The 27,424-nt window shown below is 40.2% G+C and overlaps 2 protein-coding genes across 3 annotated transcripts in view; one reads left to right on the forward strand and one right to left on the reverse strand.

Annotated features, from left to right (window-relative positions):
- Positions 1-953, reverse strand: part of RAB5A (RAB5A, member RAS oncogene family) — a 30,438-nt gene extending 29,485 nt beyond the window's left edge. The window contains exon 1 of the mRNA XM_058729782.1: positions 678-953. The gene's annotated coding sequence lies outside the window, so the exon portion shown is untranslated. The remainder of the gene's footprint in view (positions 1-677) is intronic.
- Positions 954-6,107: 5,154 nt separating this feature from the next.
- Positions 6,108-27,424, forward strand: part of EFHB (EF-hand domain family member B) — a 49,230-nt gene continuing 27,913 nt past the window's right edge. Inside the window, exons 1-4 of one of the 2 annotated variants that reach the window (XM_058729775.1) lie at positions 6,108-7,133; positions 24,796-24,858; positions 25,309-25,452; positions 26,142-26,322. In XM_058729775.1, the coding sequence (XP_058585758.1) occupies positions 6,225-7,133; positions 24,796-24,858; positions 25,309-25,452; positions 26,142-26,322 (1,297 nt within the window). In that variant the 5' untranslated portion in view covers positions 6,108-6,224. The remainder of the gene's footprint in view (positions 7,134-24,795; positions 24,859-25,308; positions 25,453-26,141; positions 26,323-27,424) is intronic. The other variant, XM_058729776.1, reaches the window with a different exon arrangement.

A 27,424-nucleotide genomic window follows, 5' to 3' on the forward strand; every position in this document is an offset into this window, starting at 1 on the left:
TCCCAGGGAGGAGAACAGCAGACAGGTTTAATAAGGTCTCTACCCACTGTGCGTGTGCAGCGGCCCAGCCGTCTTGAGTTCTTTTAAGCTGCGGTTCACCACCTTTCTTAGACCAGACAGTCCCTAGGCATAGCATGTGGACGCGCCTCCTCCCTCCATTACCCGTCTTTGGAAGTCGCAGGTAGGCGGAGCTCCCCCCCATTCACACCTGCTGTAGGCCCCGGTTCCTCCTTGGAGAGTACCTGAGTAACTGATACCAAACTCCCAACGGCCTGAACAAGCAGGACCCGCCAGGCCCCTTGGCCCTCTTTCCCATCCTGCTTCCCCCAACCTGGCCTGGCTCGGGCTGGGACCACCCCCTCCGGGACTGCCAGGACAGGGGCCAGACGGAACCGCGGCCTCCGGCACTCTTTCACGGCGCCATCTTGAGAAGGGAAGAGGGTGACACCCGTCGCTCCCTCAGCCAGTCTGCAAATCCTGGTCTCCAGAGCTGTTTGGGGAATGAATCACCAGGGCCGGCAGGACGGAGACGCCAGGCTCGATAGCTCTGGGTACTGGCGCCGGGCGGGGAAGAATGGGCGGGGGACTCCGTGCCGGCAGGGCCGCGGAGAGACCGAGGACAGCGAATAACCTGGGGTCCCGGCCGGCGCCGGGCAGGGGAGGGACGGTTTGGTTACCTGAGACCGCAGGACGCGGAGCCGCGGGGCTGAAGCCTCCCAGCAGCAGGTCCCAGGCGTGGCCCGAGGAGAGGGTGAGGCTGTGGCTTAGACGGCGGCGGCGCGTCTCCTCCTCAGGCCGCTCCCCTCAGACTGGACGGTGCCGGGATCGTGCCGTGGTGCCGCCCCCGTCCGGCTCCGTCTCCGCCTCTCTCCGCTCCGCCTTCCTCTTTTCCTTTCTCCTCCTCCGCCACCGCCGGCGCTCGAGTTCGGACTAATTCTTCCTCCTCCTCCCTCCTCTGCCTCCTCCCCTCAGACCAGCCGGCGGCTCCGTCGCGAACCAAAACACAAACACTCAAGTCCCAGCGCGGGAGCCACTTCCGCCGCCGGGCGCCGGCCTCGCCGCCACGTCGCTGCACGTAGCGAACTACGCCTCTTCGTCACTTCCGCCGTCGCCAGTGCGCTCTCTCCGTCTGCTCCTCCGCCCCTTGTCGAAGCCCTGGCGGCCGGGCCAGGTTTTCGGGGCCGGGTGGGCCGTGTCACGTGACCTCGGCGAGAGGCCGTGTAGGATTCAGCCACCTCCCACCTCCCCTCCCACATCCCAGGCAAGCACGGCCCCGCCCTTGTCGGCGCCATTGTTATCTCCGTGGCTGTCTCGGTCTCCCGGCGGCCGGCGTGGGGGTGGGGGGGGGTTACTTCTTTACTCCCTGGCTTTCGGGGAAGCGTGAGAAAACTGGGGTTTGTTGCTCCCCGCCATGGGGGGCGGCGAAGTTCCCGCTGAATATTTGCACACAGTCCCAGTTATTCTACCCTGCGACACCCCAACCCTGGCAACTTGGCTAAGGGGAATGGGGGGGTGTACTTTTCTAGCACGTGAGAGCCCCCGAACATGTCCTGCGGGGGGGGGGGGGGAGATGGATGTGTTGTAAAGGTGTGGTTATTTACCCAGGGAAGAGGATTAGACCCCGTACCAAAAGTTGTCTCTAGGCGAGGAAATCTTAATAACTTGCTTTTGTTCATTCAGTGTACCTATTTTTTTTTTTATCGATAAGTAATCAACAAAATTTATTCAACCTAGCCATCAGAATTAAAAATTACGGCAGCAAACAACTTAGATTATTTCTTGCCAAATTCACAAACTGGAGAATCATTCTCTTCGGTTCTGGCAAGGAAGCAGAGAAATCCTAGTGTACCTATTTTTGATGGTGGTGGTGGGGAGCAAATCTTAAAATGGTAGCTCGCTTTTATTCGGGGCTTTCCTTTGCGAATTACTGTACGAAACGCTTTAGAGGAGTTTTTCCATTTTACTCTTATACTAGAAGGTTTCACTCTGAAACTAATATCTGAAACTAAATGCCTTCCTACATTAGAATATTAACTCCCCAAAGTGGTCCTCAACGCTGTCTCGCATAGTGCCTGCCAGCTCAGAATCTTCAGTCTTAAGTGTGGAATTAATGAATGAGGCGCGCCTTTTTTAAAGGTAAAGAATATGGGGGCGCCTGGGTGGCGCAGTCGGTTAAGCGTCCGACTTCAGCCAGGTCACGATCTCGCGGTCCGTGAGTTCGAGCCCCGCGTCAGGCTCTGGGCTGATGGCTCGGAGCCTGGAGCCTGTTTCCGATTCTGTGTCTCCCTCTCTCTCTGCCCCTCCCCCGTTCATGCTCTGTCTCTCTCTATCCAAAAATAAATAAAAAACGTTGAAAAAAAATTTAAAAAAAAAATAAATAAATAAAAAAATAAAGGTAAAGAATATGAGGCAGAGAGATTGTGTAACTTGTCCAAAACCCCCACTGAGCTGGTGATGAATTGTATTCTAACCTGAAGGCTGGCTCCACAGCCTGAGTTTAAGCAGGATTCCAGTACAACTTAAGACTTTCGTTACCATCCACTGCAGACCTACATACACACCTTGCTTTGTTAAAGTTCATAGAGTAGTTTCTGGCCAGGTATCTGAAACAAAACAAAATTCATTCTGTAATTTGGTGGAATGTTAAATTGACTTTCCCTCAGGATAAGGACTACTTTTCAGTTTGCAGTTTACCATTTATAAGCTTCATTTTGAGAACATCGGTATTGATTGTCTAGGATGTGTACTAGGGAAGGTATCCTGAGGCTTCTCAGTCAACGTTGTGCAATGAAGATGATTTGAATCCTTGAACAGCCAGTCTTCTAGATCAACTCCCCAGTTACTAACCAGAAGAGCATAATGTGTCATACCTGAATGGTATCTGTGGCACTTTATCCCAAGAGGTTGTTCCAATATAGTGTGTTAGTCACGTTAATACCTCTTGGACAATCCAAGGAAGAATCAGGAAATAGGATATGTCACAGCAGTTTTGACATGTCAACAGTATGTAAACCAAACCTATTCCACCCCAAACCTGCTTCTGCTTTGTTGACTGGTATTAACAGCCTCCCAGTCACCTGAACATGAAAGGCCAGAATCATCTTCACTCTTCCTGTTTTCCCTCATAAACCATTGTCCATTCTAATACCAAAAATTCTCATCCCCAAATCTGTGATCTAATCCCAACACCCAGGCTGTGGTAGTATTAATATAAACAGGAATTAATGCACACACCTGTCTTCAATCATTCTGTACGCTTCAGCCAGTCATTCTCAGAAATGCCCAAGGATACCTCATTTGCAAAATAGAGTCCAAACTTCTGTAGTCCTGTCCCACATTTCTTTCATTCTGTTTCTATGGTCTCCCTCTCCCCAAACACTTGCTTTGTATCCTAATCACACTGGTCTATTCTGTTCCCAGAATGTTGTTGGTATGTTATCATCTTGGCATTTTTGATCCTTTTGTTCTCTCCCTCCCAGAACACTGTTACCACCCATCACTGCAGGTTTCACTTTGGCCAGGACACCAACTCCTCTGGATGGCATCTGAAGATACAGTGGACCCTTGAGCAATGCAGGGGTTAGGGGCACCGACCCCACACAATTGAAAGTCTGCATGTAATGTTTGGCTCCCCCCAAACTTGAGTACTAGTAACCCAGTATTGACCAGAAGCCTTACCAATAACATGTTGTGTGTTAAATGTATTACATACTGCACTCTTACAATAATACCTAACTTTCACTTAATTTTTCTGGTATTTCTAGGCTATGCCATTGCAAATTTTTTCAAAATTTTGCAGATCTCCAAAAAAATTTCTGATATATTTATTTTAAAAAAATCTGCGTATAAATGAATTCACACAGTTCAAATCTGTGTTGTTCAAGGGTTAACTGTACTTTATTGGATTTAGTTATTTTTTTCCTGTAGTTTCACGCTACTTCACTTTACTCTCTGTAGTGGTTCTAATACCTATCTGCCTTATTTTACAGTGCCTACACTTTTCTCCTCAGGTTTTTGTTCCCATTAGGGAAGCTAAAATCTCATTAGGATTTTAAAGTTCTAAAGGACCAAGACCGTTATTTATTCATCATTTCAATTCCTCACAAAGCATCTTTGAGATAACAAGGGCCTCAAAAATATTTGTGAACCTAATTATATTTAGAGTGGTGAGCATTTGATTGGAGAAGACCTCACAAATAACACAGGGATGTGGAAATTTATAAATTGCTAGGAACTCCCCATTTCATTGTTCTAGGATATTGCTTCCTCATTTATTTTCTTCTACCAATTTGGTCTTTTAATTCACCTCCTTCATGAATACATTCCACAATATTTTGTAGTTTAGTCATAATGTTTGTCTTAAAGAGTACTGTACCAGTGGCTAAGCACTTTTAAGATCTGCTGCCAGAGACTGAAATGCCACAGTAAAGCTTTTCTCTTGCTGCTGCCACTCACAATATGCCTGTGTTTTTTTCCTAGCCCCAGTTAACTGAGGAGGACTGACAAGTGCATATATTTTAGTGACAAATGTGGAGTCCTACTAATTGACAGGTTTTGTTAAGGAAGCTACAAAGTGGACAGACCCTAAATGAAGTTATAGACTTGAACACAGCCCTTAGTGCTTCCTTTGCTCTCAAATCTATAAACATCCACTCACAAATTCCCAGCACTTTATGTCTCTCTGTCACCCCTGGCACTCTTACCCTATATATTCTACCTTCTCTTCCAGGACGTCTTTCCTCCATTGTGTAGTTGAAGAATGAATCATAGATAGTAATGACTGGTAACATTTTGTTTTAACTGGGACTACCTGGAGGCAAACCTAAAGGTAATTCTAACATAAGGAAACGTGGGCATGATGGCAAGGCAATGAGAAAAAAATTATGAGAACTTGAGCTAGTCATGTTTAAAAAGTGTGTGTCTTTGCCCGGCTAAATGCAAGCCTCGGTTCAATTGTCATGTACCTAAGGAACTTCTAAGCCCACCAATTCTAAAGTAGCATCTCTTTATATCAAAGTATTGTTTTCTTTGTAACATTTATCACTATGTGAAATGATCTTAGTTATTGGTTTACTTGATGGTTATTTATCCCCACTAGAATATAAATTCCAAGAGAGAGGTATTGGCTTATATTTCACTATAGTCCCATCATAGACACAAAGTAGGTACTCAATAGTTATTTGTAAAAATGAAAGAATTGAATGAACACTTATACATACAGACATCCCTTCATTTACATGCTTTCAAGTCATTTAAAGTGCTTGAGGGAGAAGAATATTTATATTAACTATATGAAAATTACAGTACACAATTTGTTCAAATGTGAAATGTCTCTTAAGCATTTGTTTTTTTTTAGTTTTTCATTTACAAGTTTTTCATAGTTTCTAAAAGACTGGAATCCTATAAATTCCATTCAGATTCTAAGCTAGGTGCTCTGTATCCCCTGTATGTGTAAAACATGACAAATATTTACTAAATACACTTTCATTAAAACGTGACAAAGTTGTAGCCCCAATTTAAAGAAAATCTCATGCTTACATATCCAGATTTTGAGTTGCACAATATTTTAAGAAGTTGATATGCATTATTGTATAACACCCCTCAAACTTTAACATATTTAAATACTATTTAAAGCCTATTTATTAAAATGTAAATGTTCTCAAAGACTTTAAGTAGTTTCTGTAACACAGGTACCAAATAACTTCACAGAATTTAAAGTAGTTCTTTAGGCTGAAAGAACTACGTGCACTGTGCTTGTACATGCACAAGGAAGGACCTAAATTAATGGTCACAACCAGAGAAGTGGTTGCTTTTATCCTGATTGCCATAAAATTAGTAGGCCAATGGCCAGGAGGAGGAAGCCCACGGTTGAACCCATCCTGAGGGGACTGCTTTGCTAGACAAACCGAAGAGAAGTTAGTGAACATTTTCTCCAGTGCCCAAAACCACATCCTCCTTGTTTTCTTGCCCTCCAGATTTGGTCAAGAAGGAGGAAAAGAGAGGAGAGAGGGAGGGAAGGAGAAAAAGAAGAAGGGGGAGAGAGAGAGGGAGAGAAACTGACTGGAGAAAGTCGGGGAGAAATGGGCGGGATCCTGCCCCGAGAAAGAGTTGCGCGTTAAGCCACGCCCCTGTTTCCTAGGTAACCGGGTAAACAGACCTTAGTCTCCTTTCTGCTAGGTGTTATTTCGTAGGCAGGAAGCTGTGGGCAGGGAGTCCGAGTTGAGATGTGTTCTTTCGTGAGAGTGGGGTCCCCCAAAGGTTTGGGGCACCCCAAGGGATTAGGAACTTTCCTTGAGCCAGGTATAGACTTCCCCTTTGAGATGAGTGCTGTTGGAGGAATGGGGGTGTCTGAGAGGAAATCTCCCCAGAGCATAGAGGTTGGGCTCACTCACGAAGGGAAGGATGATTTAGGAGAGAGGGGGGTCGTCATGGGAACAAAATCTCCCACAGAGTTAGGGTTGAGAGTGGGATTAAGAAAAGAAGATTCCTCATGTAGGGAGAACCTCTTGGTTAGTAATAAATTTGAGAGGAATGCATCACCAGAAAGAAAATCTCTGTTGAGCAAGGAGCTTGAAATGAAATTAAAAAGACAGAATACATCTAGGACCCTCACGGAGAGGAGTAATTTAGGAGTCTATGGGGTCTCAGCCTCACGGGAAACAAAACCTCTGGGTATGGTGCCAGGAGGAGGGGGTTTAGAAAATGAGTGTCTTCTGGCAGGGTGTTCTGGAAGGATAATACAGCCTCCCTTAGGCATGGTAGGCGAAAGTCCGCAGGCTCTAGGGAGCAGGAGAGGCTCTGCAGCTGGTTCCCCTAAAATGTTAGGGGCTTCAGTAGGGAAACAGCCTGCTTTGGATATGGATCCTAGACAGGAACTGGGAAGAGGTACCTGTGTGGTAATGGAGCCCAGTGCAGAGATGAAGCCTCCTGCAGTGGTAGACACTGGTCTAGAAGAGCCAGATGAAACAGGCCCCCAAATGGGCTTGGTGATAGAACCTTCTGAGTGCCAGTTTGCCCAACAACCGGAAGAGAGAAAAGAGACTGAAAACAATGAACCTGGAGTAGAACCTCCAGATTGCATCAGACCTATATACTCTGGGAAATTTTTTGATCGGATGCCTTGCTGGCCAAGTGTAAGTTTTTTTCTAGTTCTTTTCCTAGGAACTGTGGAATGTCCTGTCTTTATCAGGATGACAAACTGATGAGACTTGTTTGGGTTCATGGAGTCAAACTGCAAAGATTTCATTGGGATTCTGATATCCCTTGTCCTGTTGGATTCTTTCCAGCTTTCACTTTGATCTCCTCTCATGCTCTGCCTCTCTTCCTAGATGTCAGCTTTGTTTTCTGTGCACACCAGTGATTCCTCTTGATTTCTCCTGCCTTTCTCCTTTGACTTTCATTCTATTTCTCAATCTGCATTTTGTCAGCCCTTTCACTGAGATACATGTTGTATCCTCTTAGTCATGTAATGAAGGGAAAGAAAAACACATTTTCTCCTATTCATTATTTATTCTGTGAGTTATTCATTCTTTCAGCAAAGACTTGTGGTGGCCATTTTGCTGGATGCAGGAAAATATAAAAAATACATGATCTCTACAATCTACATTTAGGCACTCATTTCAATGTTGGAGACAGCTAACAAGTATTATATAGATGTCCAAATGAATGCAAAACAAATGTGATTCTTCCTTAATAGAGATATACTCTAAGCACAGAGTTCCGTGGAGAAGTTGGACAGCTCTGAAGGAGATGGGAAATACTTTGCCTAGCAAGTAATATTTGAGCAAATTTAGACATATCAGATGGAAAACAAGGTTGGAGCATTTTTGGCAAAGAAAGGCATAAAGCATGACCAAAGTTTCTTGTGTTTGGGAAATATAAGCAATTCTTTTTATCCAGCATGGTGTTGAGAGATACAGATGAAAAAGAAATATGTGGATGGGGGTGCCTGGGTGGCTTAGTCGGTTAAGCATCCGATGTCGGCTAAGGTCATGATCTCGCGGTTTGTGAGCTTGAACTCCATGTAGGGCTCAGTGCTGACAGAGCCTGCAGTCTGCTTCTGATTCTGTGTCTCCTCTCTGCTCGCACTCTGTCTCTCTCTCTCTCTCTCAAAAATAAATAAACAACAACAACAAAAGAAATATGTGGACAAAATCTAAATGTCCAGAATGCAGGGGTAAAACATATGGATACAAAACAATGGTGGATAAAATTTGTCTTTTGGAAAGATAATTCTGACATCAGTAGTAATGATGAACTGGAAGGGGGAGATAATGGATGACAGGAAACAGAAGGCTTTATCAAAGTAATTAGGGACTGAAATTAATGTAGAGTTAGAATAAAGAGGAGAGTGCAGGTTTGAAAGCTTTTTAGGAGATGATATTGTTAAGAATTGCTATCCATTTGTTCATCTATGTGGTGAAAGACAGGAAAATTGATGCATGACTTTAAAGTTTCTAGGTTGATAATGATCTCTTCTGGTTTGGTGGCAAATGAGTGTCTGGTGTTGGCCGTCCTGAGTTTGAAATATCTACAAGTATCAGATGAAGAAGCCAGGGAGCCCATTGGTAGTGTGAGACAGTTGGAGCCATGAGTAGCATAGAAGTGTCTAGGTAAGAACCTTGGGAAACACATTAATGTGGTGGTCAGAGAAAGAAATATGAATTGGGTGAGCTTTTGAGAAGGACTTTTACCTTATTTATTGTGCAGCTTCATGGCATATCACAATGCCTGGCTTATGGTGATCATTTGGTAAATCTACGATAAATGGAAGGAAGGCTGGATTAATAAATGGGAGAATGAACAGTTAGAGAAGAAAGAGGTGAGTCTGAGAGGGTGGTATTGAGTTACATAAAAAAAGCATCCTTAAGATATTCTGAGAATAAAAGACTCCACACACTGAGATTTGACAATACAATTCTGCTGAAGTGGTCACGGGGATTCTGCAGATTTTCTTCTGCAACTGCAGACTTTTTTGTTCCCCTTGGGATTCAGGGTGTTCTTTTGTCTTTGACCCACTTTGCTTTCTGGTTCCATTATTGGATTTCCCCAGCCAAGCGCTTTCACTTGACCACACCTACTTCTCCTTTCTGGATTGGTTCTACAGTCTATGGCTTCAGACCTGATCTCAGACACAGGCTACCAGCTTTCGGTTTCCAACAGAGGCAATTCTAAAACCTGTGCCTCCTCCTCCTCTCACATCCTTTCTAAGTGTGATAGGACAGTGAAGAGAATTTCAAGGAGAAAGTGACTAGAAGTGTTAAAACACCTGTGATCAGGTAAATAGGATATACATTAATTAGTTTTGAATGTTAAGGAAATTAACAACATTGTTAGACTGGCATAACGGAAAGAGAATTTGGATTCCAATATACCGAAGAGTGCATGGGAAATTCAAATTGAAGAAAGTTATTGTGAATTTTTTTTTCCTTAAGAAGTGTGACAGTGAAGAGAGTAAGGATTACAGTTAGGAATCTACTTATTTAGTGAATCATTAGAGGAGTTTGAGGTAACAGAAAAGAGATAATGGATGGAACCAGGTCCTAGATAAACAGGAGGGAGTGGAATTAGAATATAGGCAAGAGAAGAGATTAGCATGAATTAGAAATAGTATTTTTTAATATTAAAATATGCATTTTTACTGTAAAACAAAAATAATATCATAGAAAGTTTAGAAAATGGGAATGAAAACACTCAGAATCTTATCTCCCTAATACAATGCCTACTAGCACTCTGCTGCATTCACGTTAATGTTTATTAGCAGCTTACCATACCAACATCACAGCTCATGGAGCTTTGCAGGTATTAACTCATTTGCTGTCACAACAACTCTATGAGACAGCTGCTATTATTTTTTAAAATTTATTTATTTAAATTCAAGTTAGTTAAATACGGTGTAGTATTGGTTTCAGGAGTAAAACCTAGTGATTCATCACACATATAACACCCAGTGCTCATCCCAACAAGTGCCCTCCTTAATGCCCATCACCCATTTAGCACATCCCCCACTGACCTCCCCTCCACCAACGCTCAGTTGCTTCTCTTTATTTAAGAGTCTCTTATGGTTTGCCTCCCCCCTTTCTTATCTTATTTTTCTTTCTCTTCCCCTATGTTCACCTGTTTTGTTTCTTAAATTCCACATATGAGGGAAATCATATGATATTTGTCTTTCTCTGACTGACTTATTTCACAGCATAATACACTCTAGCTCTATCCATGTTGCAAATGGCAAGACTTCATTCTCTGATTGCCGAGTACTGTTCCATATATACACCACATCTTATTTATCCATTTATCAGTTGATGGACATTTGAGCTCTTTCCATAATTTGGCTATTATTGAGAGTGCTGCTATAAACATTGGTGTGCATGTGCCCCATCGAAGCAGCATTTTATATCCTTTGGATAAATACCCTGTAGTGGAATTGCTGGTTATAGAGTAGTTCTGTGTTTTTAAATGTTTGTTTATTCTTTTGAGAGAGAATGACAGAGTGAGAGCAAGGGGCAGAGAGAGAGGAGACGCAGAATCTGAAGCAGGCTCCAGGCTCTGAACTGTCAGCAAGAGCCCAACATAGGGCTTGGACTTGAAAACTGCGAGAGCATGACCTTAGCTGAAGTCAGCCCGCTTAACCAACTGAGCCGCCCAGGTGCCCCTAGAGTAGTTCTATGTCTAATTTTTGGAGGAACCTCCACACTATTTCCCAGAGTGGCTGCACCAGTTTGCATTCCCACCAACAGTGCAACAGTGTTCCCCTTTCTCCACACCCGTGCCAACATCTGTTGTTTCCTGAGTTAATTTTAGCCTTTCTGACAGATGTGAGGGGTATCTCATTGTGGTTTGGGTTTGTATTTCTCTGATAATGAGTGATGTTGAGCATCTTTTCCTGTGTCTCTTAGCCATCTGGATGTCTTCTTTGGAAAAAGGGACAGCTGCTACTATTAAATTCCATTTTATAGGTGAGAAACTGAGGCAAATCAGGTAATTTGGCCAAAGTTATATTACTAGGAGGTGTTAGCCTCAGGATTTGAAGTCACAACTTCAGAGTCAAGAGTTTGTATCATTGACTATACGACATTTCTTGTGACACTTTTCTCCAAATGCATTTTAATGGAGTTGTTACACTAAACATAGTTTTTCTTGATTTTTCACTAATTATCATTTAATAATATTTCAGTGTTTTACAGAGACCTTCAAAGATCTCTTATTGATAAAAAAAAAAATCAATATTGGGGCACCTGAGTGGCTCAGTCGGTTAAGCATCTGACTCTTGATTTTGGCTCATGATCTCGTAGTCATGAGATCGAGTCCCATATTGGGCTCTGTGCTGAATGTGGAACATGCCTGGGATTCTCTCTCTCCCTCTCTCTCTGCCCCTCCCTGCCCCCCTCCTTCAAAATAAATACAATTAAAAAAATATATTTCTTTAAGCCAATATATGATTTTTTAGCTAATTCATTCTCTCTCTTGTTGGACATTAGATTTTTTTTCCCAGATTTTTCTGTTTTCTATGAAAGTAGTCTGTGAACATCTTTATGTATCTTGGAATATTTCCTTAGGATAGAGTTATAGCAGAAGCCAACAAATGGATCTTTTTCTAGTTACTGTTGCCAAATCCCTTCCTAAAAGATTGTACCACTGAATTTTAAAAATTAATAATGGTTGGTAGGGCATTGTTTTAATTCACATTTATTGGTTATGTGATGAGATTGAAAATTGTTTCATATGTTTCTTGTCATTGTTTTTCTTTTTTTTTTTTTTCCTTATTAGAGAGCATGGAGGAGAGGGACAGAGGGAGAGAGAAAGAGAATTACAAGCAGTCTCCACACTCAGTGTGGAGCCTGATGTGGGGCTTGATCCCATGACTTTGGGATCGTGACCTGAGACAAAATCAAGAGTCAGAGGCTCAACCAACTAAGCCACCCCAGCACCCCTGTTTCATTGTTTTTCTTATTCTTATATCTGGTTATCTTGGTGAGCTCCTATTATCTTAATTGCTTATCATTATATAGGTTTGCCACTTGGGGTGCATCATGTTGAGCACAATCCAAGGAAATGTTGAAAGCAAAGAGCTTTTTATTGTTATAAGTAAGAAGACAGGGAGATAGCTTTCAAAGCACTGTCTCCCAGCGTTTTGGAGGAGGGGGCATGGAGCTTGCATATGCACTTTTGGTTCAACTGCTCATGCCTAGCATGTCAACATGCTAGTCATACATTGCATGTTCAAAAAAATGATGGAAAACTCTGCTCATAGGAGGAGAGCTTAGTATTCTAATGAGCTAAAGGTAACTTCAAGACACCTTGGGACCTCCTCTGTAGGTCCTTAATGCCTATTCAGCTTAAACTGGCTCAAGTAAGGGGTCACCAAGTGAGACACACCTGTCAAAGGGCTATTGGGTGAAACACCTAGTTGGGCATCTCCTTGGCTGGAACTGTTGGTTCTGTGAAGCAAAACCCATTCCTTCCCTGCTTTTGTCCCCTCCCGTCCTCTATTCTGTGATAGTTTTCAGTTCCCTTATTTAAGCAACTTCCCATTGCATCCTAGCTAACAATTATTTCTTTTGGATTTTCTAGGTAGGCATATTGATACTTTGCCTTTCCTTCTTCAGTATGTATACCTGCTATCTTTATTTTCTGTTTCTCTGTATTGCTTATGATCAATAATACAATATTGAAAGTAAGGTCTCTTTTCAAAATTTAATGGGAAGAATTCCTGTGTTTCACTATCAGGTATTATTTTTGGTGGAGATTTCTGATATATGAAATTAAGGATATTTATATTCATTCCCAGTTTGCTCAAAATGTTTAAAAATCAGGAATAGAGTTTGAACCTTAAGAGCTTTCCCCCACATTTGTTGAAATACATATTTTCCAAATTGAAACCATTAATTTTCTAATAGCAAACCTTTATATTTTGAGCTAAACCCTACCCGGTTGTCATATATTATAATTATAACATATTCCTGGATGTATGGTAGTATTTTACTAGCATATTTGCATCTATGATCCCATGTAAGATCAGACACTAGTGTTTATTTTTGTGCCATTTTTCTCTGAGTTTGGTATGGGAGTAATGCTGGTATAAAAAGAATTCCTTCCACATTCCCATTCTTTATGCTTGCATCAGTTTATCCATTATGTGTATTACCTATTTCTTGGTAGGCTTGGTAGACTTCACATAGCTAAAAGAGGAAAGACAGGCGATCCCTCAACATTGTCACCAAGGAATACAATGGTAATGTATTTGATGCTCCTGAGGTCATCCAATCTTACAGGAGGAAGGAAGTGCATTTGGGTGAGTTAAAACCCAGTGTCAAGCACATGGCTGTGAGGTGAGTTCAGATGGAAATCCCTATTGTGAAGAGCCTGCTAAAATCAATCCTTGAGGACAATTGCTTTGCATCAGGGTACATTCAGGGAATTGGGGAGCTCATCTCAATCAAAGCCATTTCCAGTTGGGGGAAGGGGAGTAAATACTTCTCAAGGTAAACACACTCATCCTGTTGTCGCATGAAGTTGCTGCCCAAAGTTGGTGTTGATCTTTATGTGAAGGTCTGCTTTGATGGATTTATGAGACTCCATTAGGCCTTCTAGTCCTTCTTGTAAAAGGCATTGGTATAGCATCAAGAACCTGTATTCAGGAAAAGTTTCCAGGAAATGGTGGCCTACAAAGAGAGAGTTTTAGAGTGTCCTTCAAGAATTAAAAGGATTCTGGTAAAAAGAGGTCTTCTATATGTAGCCCATAAAAGGGCTGTTGGCTTTTAGAAAGCACTCTGTTAGAGATCAAAATCTCTGTAATGGTTATTTCTCCAAGACATCCTCAGACTGTCCCTTGATCACCACTAATACACTGACTATGGCAGAAATGCTGGGTTATTAGACAAAAAACTGAGTCTTACAAAGTACATAGTATTGAGCCCTGATGTACAAAGAGAAAGAAGGAAGTACAGGTTCAAATAAAGGTTAAAAAAATTATAGTGTCTATAATGACTAGAGGCACCTGGGTGGCTCATTTGGTTGGGTGTCTGACTTTTGATTTCCACTCAGGTGATGATCCCAAGGTCATGGGATTGAGCCCTGTGTCAACTCTGAGCATGGAGCCTGCTTAAGATTCTTTCCCTCCCCCTCTGCCCCCTTCCCCACTTGCACATGCTCTCTCTCTAAAAATATAAATAAATAAATAAATAAATAAATAAATAAATAAATAAATAAGTAAAAAATAGTATCTACAATGATTAGACAGTATGTTAGGCATTGGTGCTACAAGGATGCCTACTTTCAAGGAGTTTAGAGTCTATAGACCTGAGACCAATAGACAAATGATTTTATAATACAGTAAATGTCATGTAATGGAGATGCCTTATTATTTTTTTCATTCATAAGAGTAGCTGATAGCTATTTGGGGAAAAGATTCATTTTGTCAGAATTTGCGAAGAACCAATCTCTGCAGAATTATGAGAACTGAGTGGTTTCATTTGCATAATGGGTTCAGGGCCTTTTGGGCAGAAAGAAATTGATGTTATCACTCCTGTTTCTCTGAGATATTCAGAGTTAAGGATATCTATGGGTAAAACAGAGTGATCTTGACCAAGGCCCCGTGGGAGAGATGAGACTATTGTGGTAGCCCACACTGAGTTTGGAGGGGGGAAAGTGGCATATGATTATGGGTCAATGGGTCTTTAGCAGCTAGAAATGATCTTTTTTTTTTTTTTTTTTTTGAAGCAGGGACCCAAGTTGGAAGGAAGAGTCTCCTTAACTCTTTATTATTATTATTATTTTTTTAAGTTTATTATTTATTTTGTGTGTGAGAGAGAATCCCAGTGCAGGGCTCGAGCTCACAAACCATGAGCCAAAATCAAGAGTCAGATGTTTAACTAACTGAACCACCCAGGTGCCCCTAAAAATGGTCTTGTATCAACCTTCCTGAGTGGACTTGAATCTTGGGAACCAATCATAGAAATGGTCATTGAAAGCTGTGATAGTGGGAACTGACTGAGGAGGTGGCCAAATGAGGCAGAATAGCTGTGATTAGGAACTGAGAAAAGAGTGGTTGAGTAAGGATGTGGTCAGTACAGTTGGGAGTTTGATTACATACAGAGGGCCTGAGAAGATGAGTGGATATATTGAGGAAAATAGCCAAGTTTCTCACTGATAGAGAAAAAAGTTACCAATATGAAAAGGAAAAGGATAGAAGGAATCCTGCTTGGTCGGATTTTAATTGGTGGACACTCATGGTATATCTATATCTATGTCCGTGTCTGAATCCTTGTCTATGTATCTGCATGCATTTTATAAAACAGAGTATTATAAAATTGATGTAGATGCTAGTATGGGGGTGTGTGTATACATACATACATACATACATACATACCTTACTTCTATTCTCTAAGAGGATCTAGAAGCAATGTTTATCTGGTAACAAATGAACATACCAAAAACCAGACCTTCATTTCTGAATATCATTCTGAATTAAAAGGAATAAGGACTCTGGAAGAATGGCTGACTCTAGGGCTGGTACAGTACAGTATGAACTTGGAACACTTTTGGGAGCCAAAAAGTAAGAAAATTCTCAAAGAATAATGCAGATGTGTCAAGGGGCACAGAAACAAGCTTGAAGGAGCTCTTAGTGAACCAAACGGTTGGGTTTGGGGCATTGAGTAAAATAGAAATCCATGAATTCATACTTATGTAAATACATGAAAAATTGAACAGCCAGCAAGAAAAAGCTTCCTTGCAGTATAATGCCAATTAATAAGTGTGGATGGAATGATGGAATTAGAAAGTCACCATTTGGCAATCATCATGATAGTAATGATTTAGGCAAAAATCATCAATGGATCTTAAACAGTAAGTGAAAGTTTGGTACGGAACTGGATATTTACGTAGAATAATTATTAATTGCAAAGGAAAAATAACTTTATGATAGAGAAATGTAGCAGATATCACCTTCATTCAGTGACTGAAGTTAACACTATTAGTAATCGGACAGATTGACAGTGTGTGCTCCCTGACAGAAGAACACAGCATTGTTTCTGTGACACCCCTGACAAAAATGTATAACTTTAATCATAAGAAAACACTAGTCAAACCTAAACCGAAGGACGACATTTTATAAAATAACTGGCCTGTTCTCCAAAAATGTCAAGGTCATGAAAGACAAGGAAATATTAGGAACCTGGGATAATCCCTGAGAAGCCCAGCCCTTGGGAGAAAGTGTAGTAAAGTTTGGATCTGAAAATCAAAAGATCAGTTGTAAGTTGATATTCAGCACAGTTGGGCTTCTGTTTCCACTTCTTAATCCTATGCTAGCCTGACTCCCTACCTCTCTATGCCGGCTCCCACTCCCTTCCACCACATCTGTGGATTATTTTCCCAAAGCAGATTTTAGAGTAAAAAATGCCAAGGCCAAGATAAGGTAGGGATGTAGCTCCATGCTGAAAATGGGTCATTAATAAATAAAAATATACTTTCTGTAATGCAGGTTCCCTGGCTTTCTCTCTCAGAGGATGAAATCAAAGATATTTCCCAGACATTAAAACAATGATTAGAAATATTCAGATACATCTTAAAAAATAGTTTCTAAGTTTATTTATTTATTTTGAGAGAAACAGAGACAGTGTGAGTAGGGGAGGGGCAGATGGAGAGGGGGAGAGAATCCCAAGCAGGCTCCACGTTGCCAGCACAGAGCCTGATGCAGGGCTCAAAACCAGAAAACTGTGAGGTCATGACCTGAGCCAAAACCAAGAGTCCTAGGCTTAACCAACTGAGCCACTCAGGCACCCCACAAATATTCAGATACATTTTGATGGGTTTTTGGAGTGGTCATGGGGATTCAGAGCTGACAGCCAAGAAGGAATTCTTGAAGAAGTCTTTGGTGCAAAAATGTGATTTTATTAAAGCAAGGAGACAGGATGCATGGGCAGAAAGAGCTGCACTGGAGTTGTGCAGAGTGACTGGTTACATACTGTGGAGCTGGGGGAGGTAGATTCAAAAAGTTTCTTAAAGGGATTTCCATATGCTAAAGAAGACTCACAGATTACTGGAGGTCTAGTTATTGTCTGGCTAGAGTTGTTTTTCCCTCTAGCAAAACACTATCATTAAGACAGTAGGAAAAAAAAAAAAAAAAGACAGTAGAGAGTTCCTGGAGATTAGGCTATTGATAAGATCCCCCTTTTCTTCTAATTGTACTAAGATATTTGTAAACTGTTGGAGACTTATTTCCTGCCCAACTGTGACCTCTATCAGTTAACTGTTGGTTTTCTTTCCCTTTCCTATGTCCTCGGGCAACCAGGAGTGCCTGAGGAATATCACACATATCCCCCCTGGAGGGAAGGGGGTTGTGCTAGCTTGTGCTTGGCCCTCAGCTTGCCTTATGGTCTCTCATCATATTTGATTTAATAGTAGGGCCAGAAAGAGAGAATAGGTAAAATGAGGTAGAGAAAATTATCAAAAAATACAGCCACATTTCTTTGATTTTAGGATACAAATCAAGATTGCAAGGAGTTGGGGTGCCTGGGTGGCTCAGTAGTTAAGTGTCCGACTCTTGATTTCGGCTCAGGTCATGATGTCATGGTTGGTGAGATGGAGACTCCAGTTGGGCTCTGAGCTCGGCTCAGAGTCTGCTTGAGATTCTCTCTCTCCCTCTGCCCCTCCTGTGCAAGCATTCTCTCAAAAATAAATAAATGTTTAAAAAAGTTTGCAAGTAGTTAATTGAGGGTCAAGCCAAATGAAGGAAAGAATATCCATACCATGGATCATTACTATGAAATTTCTGAAAACTAGGGATATAGAGATGATTCTAAATACATCCATAGAGGGAAAAAAATCACATATAATGGAAAAATTCAGAACTACATTAGACATCTAATTAGCAAGATCACTTCTTTTTTTTTTTTTAAGTAATCTCTTTGCCCACCAAGGGGGTTTAATGCACTACCCCAAGATCAAGAGTTGTATGCTCTACTGACTAAGCCCCTTAGGTACCCTAGACAGCCTCTTTTTTTTTTTTTTTTTTTTTTTTTAATATTTTAAAGTTTATTTATTTTGAGAGCACAAGTGGGGGAGGGGCAGAGAGAGGGAGAGAGAATCCCAAGCAGGCTCCATACTGTCAGCACAGAACCCAACTGTCAGCATAGAGCCGAAAGGCCAATTGTGGGGCTCAAACTCAAACTGTGAGATCATGACCTAAACTGAAGTTGGATGCTTAACCTGATTGAGCCATCCAGGTGCCCCACCTTAGATCACCTCTTAAAGGACATTGGCATAATGCTTTCAGAATTGAGAGAGAAATTATTTGCTACCTTGTATTTTATACCTAGCCAAACCACTAATCAAATGTAAAGAGTAGCATAAAGATATTTTCAGGTACCTGTTAAAAAAAAAATTCAACTGAGTAAATTTGAAGATCTAATGGACTTTTTTCTAACAGCTCATGAATCAGGCAGCATCCCCTTTAGTAAGTGGAAAAGAGCTATGAGGAGCTGTTCAAAATGTAACTCTTTTATAAGCAGAAGGGGCAGGGATAAGGAAGTCATTAATAAAAAGAAAGGATTACTTCAGGCAAGGTCACCTTTCTTTTGGTAAGGGTGGGGTCTACTAAGCAGATGACCTCACAAGGGTTGATCAGGAAATTCCAGACTGATTGATTTAAAATTCCACTCCTGGGAAAGGCTGAAACTGCAATTAGGTTATATATTAAGTCCTAGTTTGCTGACATGGGGCTTAGCACAAATGGCTCCATTTTAAGCCTGTTTTTTTTTTTTTTTTTAACATGCAAGGAATCAAAAGTTGATTTTTATTCTTTTTTAGGAAAATACTAAAGAATTTACTTCAGTGAAATGGGGAGAGATGGGATTTAGGGAATAGGCAAACCTAACTCTGAAGCATGGCAAAGGAAAAATTCCCAGGACAAGAGCTCTGCACCAGACTTAAGAGCAACCAGCTGAGATTAAAGCAAGAAGACAAAGTGCTATAGGAGAGCTTATTTAAAAAACAAACAAACAAATACACCCTAGAAATTTGACAGTTTGGTTGGAGTACTTGGAAAAATTTAGAAATAGGCATATTAAAAAACACAAAAAGCAAAGGCAAAAGCAACGATTAGGAAAAAATAACGTAACATAACATAACACGACAATATATAATATACTTACTTGTTTCAGCCGTGAACAATAATCTAATTATCATAATGTAAACACCATTGACTTTATCAAAAAGTATGATGTAACCGTACTGAGAGGTATAAGAGCTCCAGCCTTCTCCATCATAAAAGGGTACCAGTAGATGATGTCTAAGACTAATCAGTATGTATCAGTATAAGGGTTCGAAACATGCAGATAAATACCAGAAGTGGCTGAAAGTGTAGAAGACAGTTGGTAGGACTAGATGCAAGTGGGGTGGGGAAATGCTGTTTTTTATTACAACCCTTTGATTTTTGAACAGAGTACATGTATTATTTAGACAGTTAATTTTGAAAAAGAGACAGAAAATAACATTCATTCTTCTAAGTCTTTTGAACCAGAGCAGATGGCAATCTTGACACATCTGTATGGTGTACATACATGTTTGACTTGAACTTGGGGGTGCATAGGCTTGTCCTTCTGGATGATAGGTGCTAAAATAAGTGATAAATGATGAGTGATAAATCAGGTAGGGAATCCTTGCTATAGAAACTGCAAAGATGTAGATGAATATACCTTGTAAAATAGATTATTTGGTTTCATTTTTATTCCCTGGGTTTGAGACTTTATCTTCCTCTCTCTCCTTTGAAAAATCTACTAGTATTTATTAAAGTGTTTATTCCAGGCTGGCCTTAATCATATTATGGGGAATAAGTTTGAAACCAAGAATTAAAAGGGCAGTACCTCTTCCTCTGAAACCAATCTGTGGTTGAGAGATAGTAGTTGGGAAGAAATCTTTAAGAGAAAGGAGGCAAGATTTATGTTATTAAAAACCCACTGTCTTACCTATATGGAGATTTTTTCTTCGATTACCAACCTTGGAAATAGCCTTTTATTTTATAAATGAAGTCAGTGGTAGAAACACTTGAAGAAATGAAACTCCAACTAGGGGTTCCTGTATATGGCTTTTCATACAAGGCTAATTTAGTGACACAAACAAATAAAACCTCCGAGGTCAAATTAATGGTAGAGCACTAAATGATCCTTCCTTTTGAGATTTAAAATGTACCTTAGTATATTAAAGATCCAGCATTTCCCAAGTTTTTGCCAGCATAATTTTATTTTCATTTTTTTTAAGTTTATTTATTTTCAGAGAGAGAGAGAGAGAGTGCAAGTGGAGGAGGGGCAGAGAGAGAGGGAAGAGAGAGAGAATCCCAAGCAGGCTCTGCTCTGTTAGCCCAGAGTCCCATTCAGGTTTCAAACCCATGAAACTGTGAGATCATGACTTGAGCCGAAATCAAGAGTTGTCGGATGCTTAACCGACTAAGCCACCCAGGCGCCCCTGCCAGCATAATTTTAAAAATACATACATTAACTATAGGTGTTCATGAGACTAAAGTTTGAGAAACAGGGCTAAGGAACTCTACCCATCCTGGTGGTGCAAGAAGAGGTCCCTCCTAGGAGTTCACAGTCCTGGAGAGTGTGTTTTATGGTGTGTTGGGGGGTAGGGTTATACTTAACGTTTGTTTATATTTCTTGGCTGGATCCTGGCACCAAAGCTCCCTGAGTCAACAGAAAATCTTCAGGAAGATCATTGCTCTCTTCCTCAGGTTAGGAAGGTCATTAGGACCCCCCTAGGCTACCTTTTAGAGTTCGGGAAGTAGACTCAAGGTGGCCATTAAAGCTGCTTCTAAATTCTGTCTTGGGCCTGCATATACTTGATTATTATTCTTAGTTTCTGGTGCTCTTGTTGCTGTTTTCCTTCTATTTGATGTTGTTTGTAGGCTTTTTGATAACCTTTTATTGCTTTCTTTTGCTTTATAAAGCAATATATAGTAGTAAAATATTAAGAAGAATAGTATAAAGAAGAAAGTAAGTCACTTATAATCTCACCACTCAAATAGAATCACAACTAGTAACTTTTTGTCTATGTGTTCTGCGTGTACTGCTGCGTATAGAGATGTGATTCTGTGTATTTTGGTTGTTTGTTTTCTTTTTGGTGCAGAAAAGGTGGTTTTATTAAAGCATGGGGACGGGACCTGTGGGCAGAAAGAGCTGCCTGTGTGTATCCGTATGTATCCGTACAAATTTACATCTTTGTTTTAATTCACATTATGTCATGAACATTTTTATACTATTCAAAATTATTTATATCCATCATTTTAAATGATTATACAATAGTATATTATTTTTTTAAATGTTTTATTTATTTTTGAGAAAGAGAGAGAGAGAGAAAAAAAAAACACTCCAGCAGGGGAGGAGCAGACAGGCTGGAATCAGGCTCTGTGCTGACAGCAGACAGTCCAATGGGGGTCTTGAACTCTCAAACTGCAAGATCATGACCTGAGCCAAAGTCAGGTGCTTAACCCACTGAGCCACCCAGGTGCCCCACAATAGTATGTCATTTGAAGATACCATAATTTATTGAACCATTTGCCTGTTTTTACATATTTAGTGTGTTTACGTATATATAATTTTTTTAAATGTTTATTTTTGAGAGTGAGAGACAGAGTGTGAGCAGGGGAGGGGTAGAGAGAGAAGGAGACACAGAACCTAAAACAGAACCTGAACGAAGCTCCAGGCTCCGAGCTTGTTTATGTCTATGTAAATAAAACACAATTTTATTGCCTCTTAGTGGACCACATGAAAAATGACACAATAAATTTTCACCAAACTTGGGGCCTATGTTTGGGATAGCCAAATTCAGGTGTAGGCTATGAAGGAAAGAATGTATTTTTGTTGTGGGGCTTGATGGAGAAACTTTAGGGGAGGAAAAATAATTTTCTCTCTACTCTTCTGCGTTCTTGGCTGAGACTCCCTGCCATAAAAAACAGATTAGCAAGAGAAAAACAAACAAGCTTTTAAAATATGTATACCTCATGCATACATGAGAGATACCCAGAAAAACTGAGTAACTCCCCAAGATAGCTCAAGCCACCTCCTTAAACACCATCTTAAGTTAAAAACAAAAGAAAGGTGTTGGGACAAAGGGAAGTCCAGCTGTGGGAGGTTGCCAAGAAAAATAGAGTAAACAAGGGTTATGTTTGTCATGCAGATTTAAGTCAGTGTTTCCCTGTTGATAAGAGTGGAGTCTTAGAGCCATCCTTTTCTTCCTGGTACTGGGAGGGAGACACATTTACAAATGATTTCCTTTGTAAAACGTAAATATCCCTTATGAAAGGGTCACTTCTATTCTTGTTTGCAGAGCTTCTTTCTCAACTGCTGTTTCTTAGAATGGTCAGCTCAGAATAATCTTTATTCTGCTGCCTTTCATACCTCAAAGCGATGGACAGACATCCTTGAGAACAACTGAAGTAAAAAGAGAGATCCATGACTGAAGTGGGGTGGAGGAGACTTGTCAGACTTATTATATGACACTAGATAGAAATCAGACACAATGGCTTCCATTTTTGTGTCCCCAGTCAAATGGCATGAGGACATCAACCTACTCATAGCTACTGATTTGCAATCAAATTGCTTTTCATGTAGGCAACTCTATGAGGAATCCCAAGGGCATTTCTGCCCACAAAATGTTTACAATGATGAAAACCTAGAATATCTACTGTCAAACACTTGGAAGGGAAGCCGGCATGAAGGACAGGTAGAATTCTGTATCAGGCCATGGGCTGATTGATCCATCAATCAATCCATCCTTGCTTCTATCTCTGTAACTATCTGTCACCCACATAATTAGCTGTGGGAGTATTCCCATATTCTTCAGCCTCATGAGGCTATCTTTCCATTGAATATTTAAAAGAATGGCTGGAGCACCTATAACAGGTATAGCAGGAGAGACTTTATGTTCCTTGATATCTCTGAGGTTTCTTACAATTTTTTAGCTGAATTAAAAATCACTTGTATGTGTCCTCCCTTTTCTGTATGCTGCTTTAGCCCAATTTACAACAGAGTCTCTTTCCCTTTTTTCACAGTGTTCTCACGTAACGTAGTTGTATGAATATAATTTACTTGGAATGACTGGGTGGCTCAGTCTGTTGAACGTCCTTTTCTTGATTTCGGCTCAGGTCATGATCTCAGAGTTGTGAGATGGAGCCCTGCTTAAGATTCTCTCTCTCTCTCTGCCCTTCTCCCCCACTCATGCTCTCTCTATCTCTCAAATAAATAAATAAATAAATAAATAAATAAATAAATAAGCATGTGTTAAAGACTTTTAAAAAATTGAATTTACTTAAGATTTGGCATTAAAGCTTCTCACTGGCCAATTTCTTGTATTGGTCCTCCTGGCCTCTCACTTGTTGAAGGCCTTTCCCACCTTCTCCTCAATATTGTCATTTCCTTTAATCCTTCCTTAGTCTAGCCCATCAATAGTTCACATTTTTTCACATTAATTTTTTTTTAATTTTATTTTAGAGAATGAGCAGGGGAAGGACAGAGGGGGAGAGAGGGAGAGAGAGAGAGAGAGAGAGAGAGAGAGAGAGAGAGAGAGAATATCTCAAGCAGGCTCCATGCTCAGCGTGGAGCTTGACATGGGGCTCAATTCCACCACTCTGGGATCATGACTTGAGCCCAAATCAAGAGTTGGATATGCAACCGACTGAGACACCCAAGCGCTGCTCTCCTGTTTTTTAGCAAAGCAATTAAATTCTCTGTCTGCCCATGTCTGTGGGCTTCCTCTTTTATACCCAGAGATGTTGTCAAGATACTGTCTTAAATCTTGATGGTTCTCCTCCTAAGAGGAATTCTGTACTCAACACTTAACATAATAAAAAACTTTCACATACCCATCTATATCCATGTATCTATTTATATTTTTATCCAGCTATCCATTTATTTAATCTATCTATCCCCTTGCCAACATCTACACATTTATCCATCCACCCAACTCTCAATCTTTCTGCTTTTCTCCATCCTGATTCCTCCATGACCCTCCAAAGACCCAGAACACTCTTTATGGGAAGTTTCTTTCTCTATTTTTTTTTAAAAGGAAACTTATGCTTTGCACAAATAACTATCAGCTGCCTTGAAATGACAAAGGAGAAATAGATAAAAAGTGTATCTCTGGGAATAAATAATTATAATCTTTGTCTTGGGCAAAGGAAGAACAGGTAAGAACCAAGTTAGAATTAAGTGAACAAAACCAAGTGCATTGGGGCCATTCACTGAAGGAGCTTGGCCAGGAATGACATAGTTGCATATGCCAAAAGTTGGGTGTTGGTAGAAATACACTCAAATGCAAACATACCACACACATTCAGAAGTACCTAATACTTTTTCTTGAGCTTAGTTTGAATGCAGCTGTACTCTCATTGTACTGATTATATCATGCAATTGATAAACATTATTTCTAAAAGTTGAATCCCTCAGCATATTCACAGAGATCCCATAACTGGAAGGATCACTGACAATACTACCACTATGTGTGTGTGTGTGTGTGTGTGTGTGTGTGTGTGTGTGTGTGTGTATGTATATATATGTATATATAAAACTATATGTGGGTATAATATATGTAATGGTATATTTAGCAATTAATATTTATTATGTTATATATCAGGATTACTGTAGATTTGCTATATTTCTTACTTTTTTTCTTAATTGTGTTAAATAGTTGAAAGTAACTTTGTAGCATTAGAAGCATAGCCCAAATTTGAAATAAATGCCATTGTTTAAAATGCTCCACCTCTACACTGACATGGCCAACTATTTATTTTCTTTTTCCCCTTAGGCAGGGAAAGTTATTCCTATTGGAGACAGAGTTGCAACCTGTTTGACTGAAAAACTTCCCAGGGTGAGCATTTTCAATATGGATTTTTGTGACCATTAGATAACTCCCAACATTTCTTAATGAAAGTTGTATAAACTTAATGTGGTCAATTTTGATTATTTACTGTATTTTGAGTCCTTTTATTGATTTTGTCCAAGGAAGTAAAAATTCAGGCTTAAAATTTCCAGCTCTACAAAAACTATTGAAAATACCGTTTATTTCTATAGAAAATAGTCATTTATGTTATGCTTTCTAACCTGAATACTTCCTGGTTGTTTTCTAATATAAATTTTAAAATATGATGTTTATTTCTATAAAACAAACACATGTTAGGAAGTTTCATTATTTGGGTCTATAGTTCCTCATGTACTTACTCTACTCATGCAATGAAGGGGGGGTGTTCACTGATTGGTATAGATTAATCTTGCTAATATTTTCAAAACTACTTAGTTTCATTTTCTTGTCTCACTGTAGCTAATTACTCCACCTGAGGCAAAAAAATTTTTCAACTATAGATATCCACCTGCTGGAGCTGAAAGAGTATTTTATGGCAGAGCAAATGATCCCCAAATCGCACCTTATTTGACACATGGAATAAGATCTAAAACTTCAATACCGGTAACGTCTTTTCCTTTTTTCCCTGTATGTTATTAACTTCCCAAAGTGAAATTGCACAAATGAGGTATTAACGAAATCATCGGTTCCAGTTTCCTTCCCTCTCATACTCTTGAGTAGTGAAAAAATCCAAGCAGCAACAGCCAAGACACAAGATATTAATGGTCTGAGCCACAAACTACACATTCTCCCCTCAGATAATTAAGAGCCAAGTTGCTCTCCGTTCTCTCCGAGTAGAGAGAAATGCTGTTGGGCTTTGTTAGAACACAGAGAGGATGAAGGCTGGGTGATACCATGTTGAGGCACTGCATAGTGCTTGTGTATACTTTGCAGGGAGCAGGCTGAATGTTGACTGGGCAGTCCAGATTCAGAACACCTCATCTACATATCTGGAGAGAGCTTGTGGCAGCCTCGTGGCTCTTGCACTTGTCGTTCCCACACTTCTAGACTCTGAGTCAAGTAACCACGGAGCTCTCTTTGTAAACCTTAGAGCCTCCTTGGAGGTTCATGTGTAGGCATGGTTCAGCTTCATAGCTCCAATTCTGACAGTTCATTTGAAGATGAGCAAAGGCAAGGACAATGAAATGTTTTTCCATAATCATATTCTCTTCTTCCCAGTTATTGATTAGTTTCAGTTTTCAGATTTTTGCTTTTGGTTGTTGTTACATCTGTGCTTTATATGATTTCTTTAGGCAAAGGTATTGATAAATCCACAGCCCATTACAACATTTCAACAGAAAATTAAAGATAAAAAGGAATCAGTATATTTAAGCAATCAAAGGGCACCATTAGGAAAATCTCATGATCAAACGCCAGGGTTACCTAAAGGCCTGGATGTACTCCATACGACATTTGGGACAGCAGTCGTCAGAGGTAATAAAAAAAAAATGGTGGGGAGCTGGATGATAAAATGAGTCTTCTAAAAAAAAAGAAAGAGAAAGAATTCTTAGAAAATGGAATTGAATATCTTGTTGACATGGCATTTGGTGGTGGTACAAATGATTATTCAGAATGAAAGATGGGATCATAGCAAGAAAATTAGTCTCAGACCCAGAATCCTTAGAGTTTATGTGTACCAAGCAGTAAAATTTCAGGTTTTGGAGGCAGATTCAGCAAGAGATGATATAAAAACAGGAGAGAGATTCAAGAAAGTTAATATTGGAGCCAGCTATGAAGTCTGCAATCCCTTCTCTATGGACATCCATTTGTGTGTTTTATTTCCACCGATGCTTCTGGTGTGCTCATAACTCTTAGCTTTTTATGAAACAGACCACAGAACAGTAAGTTTGACCAGTGCTGTGTACCACACTCCATCCGTGCAGATCCACAGTGTCAACCGTGTATTAACCAAATGTAGGCAGTGTGTAGAGAAGAACTTCACTCTTCTTTTGAGAGGAGTGGAGCACATCTTTCAACAAACAATAAGTTAAAATGGAATTGGTCACAGGTCATTGTTTCTTCTGAAACCCCAGCCTCCTGCCATGTTGTTGGGTGCTTTTCCTTACACCCATTTCACATTTATTCCCTCCTCTCCTTTTCAGGTCTCTTCTCTTTCTCCAGGAATCTTACCACAGGAGACCTCAAATTACATTTTTCTTTATCCCGCAAAGAAGTTTGGTTCTCTTTGTTTTTCTGCACCCATTAAGGCTCTATCTCAGGAACCCTACCTTTGTTTTCACCCAAAGGGCCAATAGATTATTTTCCTTAACATAGTAACACCCACTCTGGAAATAAATTATGCCTCTCTCTTGGGATGAAAAATCTGCAAAATCTACACTTCATCATATCAGATCTAAAGTTAAAATTAGGCAAAATTTGAGGCTTGAAAAAAATGTATTTTAGGATAGATGATCTTTTTCCTTTATACTAGTATTTAAAAATTGTATTTATGTAGGCATGGCATTACAACATTATAATTATTATATCATAACTGCTATCTAGGATTACACCATTCAATGTGAAAGTACTGTCAAGG

Source organism: Neofelis nebulosa, chromosome 5, assembly GCF_028018385.1.
Source record: "Neofelis nebulosa isolate mNeoNeb1 chromosome 5, mNeoNeb1.pri, whole genome shotgun sequence".
Taxonomy (NCBI): Eukaryota; Metazoa; Chordata; class Mammalia; order Carnivora; family Felidae; genus Neofelis; species Neofelis nebulosa.